Source organism: Ornithorhynchus anatinus, chromosome 2 (genome assembly GCF_004115215.2).
Source record: "Ornithorhynchus anatinus isolate Pmale09 chromosome 2, mOrnAna1.pri.v4, whole genome shotgun sequence".
Taxonomy (NCBI): Eukaryota; Metazoa; Chordata; class Mammalia; order Monotremata; family Ornithorhynchidae; genus Ornithorhynchus; species Ornithorhynchus anatinus.
This window is the reverse complement of record NC_041729.1, coordinates 94,979,581-94,992,832: the sequence shown is the minus strand read 5'-3', so window position 1 is coordinate 94,992,832 and position 13,252 is coordinate 94,979,581. Positions and strand designations below refer to the sequence as shown.

General features: G+C 41.1%; 1 protein-coding gene across 1 annotated transcript in view; it reads right to left on the bottom strand.

The window, feature by feature from the left end:
* Positions 1-8,443, bottom strand: part of SAMD3 (sterile alpha motif domain containing 3) — a 34,435-nt gene extending 25,992 nt beyond the window's left edge. Inside the window, exons 1-3 of the mRNA XM_039914936.1 lie at positions 8,115-8,443; positions 7,258-7,447; positions 456-569 (exon numbers count right to left, since the gene is read on the bottom strand). Of these exons, the coding sequence (XP_039770870.1) occupies positions 456-569; positions 7,258-7,447; positions 8,115-8,193 (383 nt within the window). The 5' untranslated portion in view covers positions 8,194-8,443. The remainder of the gene's footprint in view (positions 1-455; positions 570-7,257; positions 7,448-8,114) is intronic.
* Positions 8,444-13,252: the final 4,809 nt, after the last annotated feature.

The window sequence follows — 13,252 nt, the reverse complement described above, 5'->3', positions numbered from 1 at the left end:
GCCATTTATAAAAATGACTCAAGGGCTTGAGTTCTGGTAACTATTTCAGGAGAGGAAATGTACTATATGAGCTTTATTACCAGAAGAGAGTATATGCATAAGAGGTTGAGAAATGAGTGTGGGAGGCTTGCTCTTGCACATATGCCTCAAATTAGAAAGAGAAACTGGAAAAAAAATACAGCCTGGGTAGAAAAGCAATAAAGGTACAGAGGAGGTGGGAGTATTTAGTCAGTTACAAAACAGCAATGACTTGCTTACAAACCTCTTTCCAGAGGGAAGAGGAGAGGTTTATGAATGCCAGAAAAGATATTCAACGATCAAAGTTCTCTCATCCTAAGAACATCTTTTCCTTCAAACACAAAATTTTTCAGAGCAGAAAAGAAACATCTTAATATAAATCTCATTGAGTTCTGAATAACAAAGTTGGAAAATTAACAGGTGACTGATCAACTCACCTTTGCTTCAGGACCCTTTGATCAATATGTCCACCATCTGGGCTTTCAGAAGGAAGAAGAGATGATTCCCTCACCACGGAACTGACAGGCACACACAGCTGCTCATCCCTGCTGCTAAGAAAAGAAACATTTTCGCTGAAGAGGTAGTAGGTTGGAAATCTGTCACACCGATGTGGCGAGTCACCTCTATACAGAGTTGGGGATGCCCACTCTGTATGACTCTGTATAGTGACAAGTGACTGATCGGACCTCCTCGTTGGAACTAGGAGAAGTGAGTGCCATCCCCCAACCTCTCTTAGGAAAATGACCTCCCAACCAGTGATTGTGAAAGGTAGCCCATGTTGGGGTAGTTTGGGTGGTACCCGTTTAGGGTTACTTGAAAGGAAGCCCATTTGGAGTGGTATGAGAGGTAGCCCAAGGAGACAACTGGTGTCTCCTTCCCAGGTTACCAGCTGCTAGAAGATGGGTACCATGCTGACTAATGTGCTCATGGCTAAATAGACTAGGAATAAGCTTCGCCCTCTGTAGATTACCTCTTTGCAATTTCCTGTACTATAATCTTAATAAACATGCTTCTACTACCCATGGCTTGAATCCATTTCCAACCCTCCAATCTGTGAGTTACCCGATGGCTGGTTCCACCTGGTGATGTAAATTTGGTGTCAGAAGTGGGATTGGAGGCAACGGGAATGGATTACCTGACTCCCTTCACAGAGGACCATGGGTGGGACACCAACTGGGTCGAATGACATTGGAGCGACTTAGCTGGCTTGGTGGAGCAGTTCACCCCCTGATGGATAGCAGCTCAAGGAAAAAAGGGAAAGGGGAAGGACAAGACCTTGCTGGCCACATAAGTGTATTCCTCCTGAGTGGGAAGCATTCTTGGGGCGGTAAAAAGGTGCTTCACCACATGTGTGAAACCAAATAAGTATACTCCTCCCTAAAGGGAAGTTCACTTCACCACATGGAATAAATCTTACATGGTTCAGCCTTTCTGACCCAGGTCTCTCACTGCTGCCACACCGATCCTCAAACCTGTCTCCTCGTAATGGGTGACATAATTGGCGAGGGGATGGGATTGGTGACCGGTGATGGAGAGCTGGGGAGGCTGTTGGCCTTCTATGGAGACCAACACTAGAGAGCTCTGAGATTGTCAGGCAGCTCCCACGACAAACAAGGGACAGAGAAACACTGCCATTGTTGGCCTCCTGGTAATGGCACTACAGGCCACTGTATGATACTGAGAAGAGGTGGCAGAAGAATAAAGACCTTGAGGCAAAACTGGAGGAGTGTGAGACAAAATGCCTGATGTTGCGGACAGCTGCGAGGCAGGGTGGCTTAGTGGATAGAGCATGGACCTGGGAGTCTGGAGGAACTGGGTTCTAATCCCAGTTCCACCACATGTCTGCTGTATGACCTTGGGCAAGTCACTTCACTTCTCTGGGCCTCAGTTACCTCATCTGTAAAATGGGGATTAAGAGTGTGAGCCCTGTGTGAGACAGAGACTGTGTCCAACCAAATTAACTAGACTGTAAACTCATTCTGGGCAGGGAATGTGTCCGTCTATTATATTATACTCTCCCAAGCAGTTAGTACAGTACTTTGTAGACTAAGCACTCAATAAATGATTGAATAATTGAACTTGTAGCTACCTCAGCACTTAGAACAGTGCTTAAACATAGTAAGTGCTTAACAAGCACCATTATTAATTCATCAGAAACTTTGACTGCAGATGAACAGTGAACCGTACAGAAGTACAGGACCCTCACAACTGCCCTGTAATGGCCCCCATACCCCCTATTTTAGCAATCCCTAGAACAAGGATGACCTTACACAGTTTAGGATCATGGCCTCCAATTTACCCACTGCAACCATATTACTCATCAAAAGGTTTTGCTCTGCATTCATTCATTCATATTTGAGTGCTTACTGTGTGCAGAGCAATGCTTGGCACAGAGTAAATACTTAATGAATACCAACAGTATTAATATTATTACTAAGATCTTGGGAAACTATAATACAACAATTAACAGTGAAATTCCCTGCCCACGATGAATTTACAGTCCAGAGTGGGGGAGACACTCATGGATGAAACTGAAATTCCAATATCACATTAATGACCGTAGAAGCCACCTAAAGGGTAGCTTGAAGCATTGGAGGGAATGTGTCTACCAACCCTGTTATACTGTACTCTCCCAAGCACTTTGGTACAGTGCTCTGCACATGCACACAGGAAGCACTTAATAAATACGACTGATTGACTGAACTCCTGTGGCCAGTGGTTATTGTCAGGTTGGCCCTGACCAAGATAGGACCTCATCATATTTGACAATGAACAATTAAAAGAGCAGGAAAAACAGTATCTGATTCATTAGGCCAATTTTTAGGTTTAAATATATAGTATAAAATGCCTTTTTAATTCAGCCTTTAGGAAGCAACTCTCCTTGGTTCCAGAATGGACTTTGAAAAAGTCAAAATAAAGAACCGAAAGCCACAGCTGCAGTACTACAACCCTAAGCTTCGTAAACTACAAAAAGGCATAGAGCTGCCTCACAATCTGCGGGGAGCTATGCAGTGGCACATCAAACATAAGCAGCAGGCATTCTCTCATATCCCCTATTCCTCAAACAGCTATACCAAGCAGGGAATTCATTGCCTACTGAATTAACCTATATACAGACCAGTCAGAATCCTCTGACATGATAATATCCATATCTCATACTGGCTTTAGGTGGATGCAAGTAAATGGGCTCAAAGAGAAACCCCAACATGTCCTAGGGAATAAAACACAAATCTGGGAGTCAGGAGGACATGGTTTAGATCCCGGCTCTGCCACTTGTCTGCTCTGTGACGTTGGGCAATTCACTTCAGTGGGCCTAGTTACCTCATCTATAAAATGGGGATTAAGACTATGAGCCCGATGAGGGACAGTAATTGTGTCCAACCCGATTTGTTTGTATTCCTCCACAGTGCTTAGTACAGTGCCTGGCACACAGTAAAGCACTTAACAAATACCACAATTATTATAACACATATGTTAAGGAAGAAATAGCATGGCCTAGAGGAAAGAGCATGGGTCTGGGAATCAAAGGGCCTAGGTTCTAATCCTGGCTCTAACACTTGTTTGCTGTATGATCTTGGGCAAATCACTTAACTTCAGAAGTTTTCAGGTTGATCTCCTGCTGGCTCAGGGTAAATTTTTAAAGAAGGAGCATAGCGAAGTAGATAGAGCAAGGGCCTGGGAGTCATGAGGTCATGAGTTCTAATCCTGACTCCACCACTTTTCTGCTGTGAGCTTGGACAAGTCACTTAACTTCTCTGTGCCTCAGTTACCTCATCTGTAAAATGGGATATGAGACTGTGAGCCCCAAGTGGGACAAGAGACTGTGTGCAACCCGATTTTCTTGCATCCATCCAGTGCTTAACACAGTGCTTGGCACATAGTAAGAGTTTAACAAATATATTTATTATTCTGTGCCTCAGTTACATCATCTGTAAAATAGTGAATAAGACTGTGAGCTCCATGTGGAACAAGGACTGTGTTTATCCCAGATTTTAATGCAGTGCCTGGCATATAGTAAGTGCTTAACAAATATCATTTACAAAAAATAGAGAGAGGAGCTAATTTCCCCATCCAAAAGTGAAGGGACAGGGATGCCTAGATTCAACAACTGCTCCCCAAATCATGCAGGTGAGTGGCAGGGCCAGGAAGTAACATCTGGATCTCATGGCTTTGAGTCCTGCTTTCATTTCTTCAAGGATCAGTCCCAACTCATTTGTGGTGGCAGAGAATCAGTATCATTTTTAGATGCCCAATACCTTTAGCAAGGACAACAACTCTTCAGAAATGATGTTTGAATTGCATTGTGATACCGACAATCCCAGTTGGAGACTCCATGTGGCTCAGTGGAAAGAGCCCGGGCTTTGGAGTCAGAGGTCATGGGTTCAAATCCCGGCTCGGCCACTTGTCAGCTGTGTGACTTTGGGCAAGTCACTTAACTTCTCGGTGCCTCAGTTACCTCATCTGTAAAATGGGGATGAAGACTGTGAGCCCCACGTGGGACAACCTGATTCCCCTGTGTCTACCCCAGCGCTTAGAACAGTGCTTGGCACATAGTAAGCGCTTAACAAATACCAACATTATTAAGAAGTCTTAGGTCCCACTCCAGAGCTCATCACAAACGGTGTCTGGGTGTAGCCTAGCACCTTCACTAAAGAGTTATTTTATTTACAGAAGGCGTGAATCAATCTTTTGCACAAAGCAGGTGTTTCCCTAAGCCATTCTTTAACCAGATTGAGCTGTTTTTGGGAAGGGCAACTGGGGAGGGTTTGCCCAGAGCCCCCCTGCTTAGTAGCAAGAGCACAGGCTTGGGAGTCAGAAGACATGGGTTCTAATCCCAGCTCTGCCACTTTGCTGTGTGACCTTTGGCGGTTCACTTTACTGTGCCTTGTTACTTCACCTGAAAAATGGGGATTAAAACTCTGAGCCCCATGGAGGCACGGACTTTGTCCAACTTGATTACCTTGTATCTATCCCAGTGCTTAGAAGAGTGTTGGGCACATAGTAAGTTCTTTACAGAAACCATAATAATAATTATTAGCAAAAATCTAGAATATTGCTCTGTGTTAAAAATGTTTTAAAAAAGAATAGTGTTCTCCAAATGAGTTGGAGAAAGGGAGCAAGTATGATGTTGCAAGGGCAAATCAAAGTGTATGACTGGTTTATATGATATTCATTCATTCAGTAGTATTTATTGAGCACTTACTATGTGCAGAGCCCTGTTCTAAGCTCTTGGAATGTTCAATTCGGCAACAGGTTAGAGACAATCCCTGCCCAATAATGGGCTCACAGTCTAAATGGGGGAGACAGCAAAGCAAAACAGAACAAAACTAAACGTAATCAAGATAAATAGAATCATAGAGATATACACATCATCAACAAAATAAATAGGGTAATAAATAATATACACAAATATGCACAGTGCTGAGGGAAAGGGAAGGGGGAAGAGCAGAGGAGAAGGGAGGCTCAGTCTGGGAAGGTCTCCTGAAGGAGGTGAGCTCTCAGTAGGGCTTTGAAGAAGGGAAGAGAGTTAGTTTGGCTGGTGTGAGGAGGGAGGGCATTCCAGGACAGTGGTAAGACATGGGCTAGGGAACGACAGTGGGACGGGGCGAACGGGGGACCGTGAGGAGGTGAGTGGCAGAGGAGCGGAGTGTAGGGGGTGGGCAGTTGAAAGAGAGAAGGGAAGTGAGGTAGGACAGGACAAGGTGATGGAGAGCTTGGAAGCCAAGAGTGAGGAGTTTTTGTTTCATGCGAGCGTTGACAGGCAACCATTCTAAGCACCTAAGCAACCACAGACGACTCTTACCCAAGACTCCTACTATTCTGATATCATCACAGTGAAATACAGGCAATATTTTATGGGGCAACCAGGAGGGGACAGAATGCCCAGAACAATAAATTTATTAGTACTTAATTTACTGAACACTGGGAAGAGTTCAGTGGAGTATGTAGACATGATCTCTGCCTTCAAGGACCTTACCATCTAGTAAGGTAGGCAGACATTAAAATAAATTACAGGTAGAGGGAAACAAAAATAAAATAAGCAAAAAGAAATCACAGCAAGGGGAGTATAAAGTTACATACATGATGAGGGAGAGGCAGGTGGAGCTTACCAAGGCTGAAAGTACTTCACAGAAATGTGTGACACCAGAGACTGGGGGAGGCATAAGGAGAGGAAGAGAACGTGGTAATTAGGGGCTGAGATAGGGGCGGAGAAGAGGATGAAAGGCTGGACTTCTTTTTAATAGCTTAAATCCCATCCTGGTGACAGGACATGAACTTCCTATAGGTAGACATGATACCTAGTGGTTTAACAGCTGTGGTGTGTTACAACCAAGACTCCAAACTTTTATGTGCTTTCTCCCAAGAGGATATCCAAATTCTGTAAAACAGACCTCAACTGTTCTAGTTCAGGGAGAAGAAGAAAAATAAAAACCCAACCATAAAAAGAAGCACAGTTCAGATTCAAATCAGACAAACAACATATATTTGGTCAAAAAACCAATTCTAGATTTTGAAGAACCAACAAAAGCATTTGGGTTTTAGTTTTTCTAAATTCTTGTCAATGTTGTGTTTAGAAAGCCATTTCTTATGGCAATCTTAAAGATGAATTTTCCTGTCCAAAATGTTTTTTCATTGAATAATTTTGTGTGCAAAAAAATCAAGTTACTCAAAAGTAAATCATCCACTTTTATAGAAGGTATTTCTATGAAATTTCTGGTTTTTCATAGAGCACTTGAATCCATAGGTTAGTTTCAAACCTACTAGCTTTCTTACATAGCAAAAATGAAACAGAGACCTCCAAGCTAAACCTAAGTCTATATTAAGAAGGTTTTCAGAAGAAACTGGAAACTCTTCAGAAAGAAAGAAAGAACCTTGAACACTACCCATTTCAAAGTCCCAACTATTAAAGTGTATCTGAGTTTCAGTACACAAAGGGGATCCCTATAATTTAGAATTTTCTGTGTAGTTCTGATTGAGCAAGATGAAATGCTGCACTGCCTTGAAACTTCACAGCCAAAGACAATAAGCAATATACCACTGTTGTCAGTCCCCTATTCACAATAGCCCATTTATTTTTTGTTGTTTTTAAAGTCAGATTCAGCAATATTCCAAAGGCTGAAAATAATCTGGTTCTTCAAATATCACTTTCCAAACTAAAGTGACCAACCTCTGCATAAAAAGATGGAACCAGGAGAACAAAATTTATTTACAGCAGAAATGTTTTCTGAGTACACTTACTCCTGAGCTGCTCCAGGCTCCTTTGGGAAACTCGGTTCTCTGAACTTTCCAGGTGACTTAAGTTCCTCGCCCATCTGTTTGTATTTCTTAATCAGATCCATGAGGACAGCCTGATGGCCAATCTTCTTCACCAGCTGCTGAACCATCCGATCGTTTAGAGCCAGGAGAGCAGTTCCATTCACCTCTTCCTCTGGGGGTGGGGGGATGAAAGAAAGAAAAGAAATCATCACTTCCGGTCAAATTCTAAATAAGAGATGTGGAAAGTGCAGCCAAGAATTGTAAAACAACAGGCATATACTCCATATATCATCTTTGTGAAATTTTCCAAGAAATTTGAAGTTCAGTTTTTCCTGCCAAATGGTAGCCCAGGGCAACTAAGACAACATTTCCTGACTTGAGCTGATAGTGAGGTTCATGCCAGAGTCCCATTAAATGGATTGTAACCCTCTCTCCTCACCCCCCAACTCGTGCCATTTCCCTCTAAAATACTTGGATCTTTATTCAACAAGACACTTTGCCATTGAGGAAAACACCAGGGAAATTAAGATCGTGCCAATCCTGCTTTGCACTATAATTCCCTGTGTGTGTCTATCACGTTATACCAGCTGAATAAATAAGCAACAGAAAAGTGATCCAATCCAAACTGATATTCAGTAGCTTATTGTAGAAGCTGATCTGACGTCAGACTTCTAAAATGCTTCATTCTTCTTGGCATTTATAGGTCTAATTTTTTTCTTCTTCAAATTATTTATCATTCAACTTATGATTTCTTAGCAGCTTAAACACAGCACACCATTCAGCCCAGGGCACATATAAAGATGTTACACGTTTTGTGTTTTTGAACAAAAGTAACTCACCACGAAATCTAGGAACCAGTTCTCCTAAATGTTTCTGCACAAGCCAGTCGCAAACCTGCTCCACTGACCAAGTTTCCATAGCTGAATTCAAACAGTACACCTGTAGAATGAAGAGGATCCAGTAGTTTGCTGGTTGCTTAAAATGTCCCAAGCCTCAAACTCATCTTCTGTCTGTGCTTTATTCCTTCAAACTCCACCAGCAATCAAATTCCTGTCCGGATTGAATTTTAGATAGCCATTTCTAAGGAGAATCAGTAATAAAAATCACACTATCAAAAAAAAATGAAGCTTTTTCCCAACCTATTTCAAGCAGTAATCTTCTATTCCTTCTTCACCTTCTCTGCCTTCCACCCTTGGCATCCTTCAGCTCTTCTAACAGACAGCCAAAGACATACAACTACATGATTCTGTACCATTAACACCCAGGTTTTTTCACGAAGAAAAGAAAGGTGTGAAATTCACCACTACCAGTCTCATCAGGAAGTGGTTGACATTTACAGAAAAAGGGAGAAAGAAAGGATCAGATAAAAGTGCCCAAGATATGTTTATAGTAAACCCAGAATGGTTAACCCTTGCTCATCCCATTCCCCAGCTTGTTAGGAAGGATTTTCTCTTCTCTCCAAGACAGTTTTAGCCCTCAACTTTCAGGGAAGAGAGTTTGAGTATTTTAGTTTTCTGCCTTTTTGTTCTACCTCTATTAATTAGTTATTGCTATGTAAATCATGTAGAATGGGATTTTTATTATTATTGTTACCACTATTATTAATAATATGAATAAAAACAAAAAAAACTTTGGTATTTGTTAAGCACTTACTATGTGCCAAGCATTGTACTAAGCGCTGGGGGAAATACAATGCAATCAGATTAAACACAGTCCCTATTTTACATTTGGCTCCTGCTTTGAAAAGGGCAGAAAATCAAAATTTCTTAGAAGTTTAAAGTTATATTTTAAAAATCGGTTTTTACAAAGACCATGGTCCTCAAAAAACCCCACAATTTGTAAATGCACCAAGGAAAACTAAAATTTTATGCTGATGTCTTAGGTTCAATTGTGATGTTTCTTTCCCTCAGTATCATTGAGGTAATTTGTGCTATTGGTCTGCTATTTCTCTCCATAAAGTATTTAATGGAAGAAGGAAGTGTGATGGGATTAGAAATTTATTGAATTTATGTTTTTGAAAATTCCACTTTTATATTTTTTTTTAATCAGAAAACCACATTTTCCATTTCAAATCACACTGTTGATTGTTCGTTTTGACACTACAGCCATTTCCAATGTGTCTTATGGTAGGAAAAACACTGCAAGAAACTAAAAGCAAAAGTTCTCCTCAAATTCCCTGAAACTCCCACCGTTAGAGATTTGGAAATACATGGTCGTCTATTCTTTTGCTTGTGAGTCGGATTTGCATTGCTCTTTAGAAAGGAATTCACACATTACTAAAAATAAAGTATTTCCTCTCTCCTCCTCTCCATAAATAAAAATGCATGAAAATAATGTTCTATCAAATGAGTGTGTCCTTTTAACTTCACAAATGGTAAATTAAAGAAGAGAGAGATTGAAGGCAAGGGTTAAATCAAGAAGAATATCTTTCTGAATTACAACAGTGGATTTAATTTGATATGACAACAGTAGCTACAGACAGCCTCCCCCTAGGCTAAACAGCAATAACAGGGTGTGAAAAGTCATTATTTGCTGAGAGGTCTGGTGTAAATTAAAAATCACACCTTCCTGTCACACTTCTTACTTCCTTGTGAGGAGTAGAACTAAAAAAAAAATTCTAAAGCTGAAAGATAAAAAGGTATGCAAAGCAGATGATCCTTCCCTCTTAGCCCTACAGTGGTTTAAAGGGAGGGAAACCAAGTTGGATGTAAGATGTTTTAAATGAGCATTTGGTAGTGTTCTGTATTACTCAGATCATTCCTGGGTAGCTTCAAGATTGTGTTCTTTTAGGGTAAAATAGCAGTCCATTTTCTTTTTTTTTTTTAAAAAAAAGGCATGGTCAGTTCAATTCTCCAATTATGTATTCAGAAGTAGTGTCTTTATCACCCCATAGTTAAATTTTCTGCAAAGTTTGAAAAAAAAATCCTCTGGAAAAGCTTAGGAATTTTAACTCCAAATTCCTCTTAAAAAGTGTTGACTGGTTGATTGATGCATTTGGGGAGACATCGACTGAAGGCAAAACCTTCAACAGTTTTGCTTTTGAGTTGTGAAAGCGAATTGGATAAGGCTTAAATATGTGAAAGGAAAGAATGTTATTGCTGTATGCTTTAAAGCTTGAGGAAGCAATATTTCTGGGGATTAAGATCTCAGAGGTTCTGAAGGTATCATTTATGCCTATAGAATATTTAATATTTAATACAAATTACCTTTATCTGATTGAAGACAAAATGACTCACCTGAATAGGATCTAAATGTCAATTAACACTTTGATGTACTGATGGCAAAATGCTTTCTTGCCAGCACTTCCACAAATCTTCTATGAAGCTTGGATCTTGGATGAGAGTGCCAATTATGAAAAAGACAGTCTTATTTGGTCGACTGTATTTATTAAGTGCTTATGGTGTGCAGAGCACTTACTAAGGGCTGGGGAGAATGCAGTACATCAGAATTGGTAGACATCTCCTACCCATAAGGAGTTTACATTCTAGAAGGGGAGATAGACATTAAAATAAATTACAAATAGGGAATGGCAGGGTGCCATACTTACTCATTGGACCTTGATCTTGTCTCATCTCACCGCTAACTCCTTGCCCATATCTTCCCTCTAGCCTGGAACTCCCTCCCCTTTCATAAGGGGAGGGATTGTCTCTATCTGTTGCCGAATTGTACATTCCAAACGCTTAGTACAGTGCTCTGCACATAGTAAGCGCTCAATAAATACTATTGAATGAATGAATGAATATATGACCAACCACCACTCTCCCCCTTTCAAAGCCTTACTGAAATCACTTTGTACCTATGTCTGTCTCTCTTCCTCTAGATTGTAAACTTGTTATGGGCAGGGAATGTGTCAGTTTATTGTTGTAGTATACCCTCCCAAGCTCTTAGAACAGCGCTCTGCACACAGTAAGCAATCAATAAATACGAATGAATGAATTTCATCTCTCATACTCCCTCTCCCTTCTGCGCACCCTGACACTTGGATCTGTACTCTTTAAGCACTTGATATTTCCCCCTCAGCCACCAGCATTTCCATATATATCACTAATTTATTCTACAGCACCCTTCCACTTGAATTTGCACCCTCTCTTAATCCCACTTAATCTCTTAAACCCCAAAGCACTTGCGTACTTAACCATAATTATTTTAATGTCTGTCTCCCCCACTAGATTGTAAACTCCTTGTGGGGACATAATCTCCAAAGCTTTTAGGATAGTGTTCTGCACATAGTAAGTACTCAGTAAATATAACTGGTTGATTGATTATTTGAGTACACTGGTGTTTGGGTGGTACAAGGTGCTGAGGCACTGAGGCGCTGAAGTGGTGAATATCAGGAAGGGAGGTACTGATTTGACAGTAGAGGACCTAGTGAGTGAGGACAGGGGATCCAGAGATTGTGGGAAAGGGTCAAGAGGGAAGGAGTATAGAGAGAGGAGAGAAGTGCAAGGCTGAGAGTCCAAGGGGCCAAAACTAGGTTCACAAAGGCAGGAGAAAGAAGATAGAGTTTAGATAGAAAGTCAAAAGCTGGAGCTCCCCACTCAAATCACCACAAGATTCAGTTGGTTCTTTGTGGAAACCACAATCAGCTCCTGCTTTGTGGTCTGCAGAAGTTTTCATAATCTCAGGGAAATTGGGATCCCCTTGGCAGAAACATTTACAGAATCTTCTCCCAACCACCAGGCCAGTGGGCTTAATCAATCAATGATATTTATTGAGTGCTTACAGTGAGCCGCATGTGAAACAAGGGACTGTGACTAACCTGATTATATTGTATCTACCCCTTAGTACATTGCTTAGTATAGTTTTTGACACATTGTAAGGGCTTAACAAATGCCATTTAATTATTACTATTATTATTATTATTAGAGTGTGGAGAGTAATACAAACAGAAATCCTTATCTTCCCACCCAAATCCTATCTCCCACTGTCTTTCCCTTCAATGAAGACTAAACCACTCTCCTCCCTAATTCACAAGCCCAAAACCTTGGCATTATCCTTGATTCATCTCTCATATGCACATGTTCAGTTTATCACCAAATCCTGTCAATTCTGCCTTCACAACCATTAAAATCCATATTTTATTTCCACACAAACTGCTACTATGCTGATCCAGGCACTTATCTTTGACTACTGCATCTGCCCCTTTCCTTCCTCCTGTCTCTCACCACTCTAGTCCATACTTCACTCTGCTGCCCAGATGATTTTTCTAAAAAAACAACCCCCAAAACACTCTCCATTCCTCGGGAGCCTCCAGTTGTTGCCCATCCACTTCCACATCTAACTGAAACTCCTTATCATTGGCTTTAAAGCACTCTATTACCTTGCCCTACCTCCAACTTTACCTCACTGATCTTCTACTACAGTCCAACCAGGACACTTTGCTTCTCTTAACACCAGTTTGCTGACTGTGCCTCAATCTCACCTATCTCACCACCAAACATTTTCCTACATCATCCCTCTGGCCTGGAACTGCCCCGTCCACCCCACCACCACCACCTGCCGACTCCATAGTCATCAAACCACCACTCTCTCCACCTTCAAAGCATTATTAGGGTTACATTTCCATCAAGAAGCCTTCCCTGAATAAACCATCTTTTCCCTTTCATGCATCCATTTAATCATATATATTGAACATTTACTGTGTGCAAAGCACTGTGTATTAAGCGCTTGGGAGAGTACAATATAACAATAAACAGACACATTCCCTGCCCACAGTGAGCTCACAGTCTAGAGGGAAAGACATTAATATACATAAATAAATAGATACATAAATAAATAACAGATAGATACATAAATGCTGTGGGGCTGGATTGGGGAATGAATGAAGGGAGCAAGTCAGGGGATGCAGAAAGGAGTGGGAGAAGAAGAAAGGAGGACTTAGTCACAGAGAAGCCTTCTTGAAGGAATTGTGCCTCTCTATTTTGTGTTTCCCTCGCATTTGGATTGTACTCTAAGTACATGATATTTACCCCCTCCT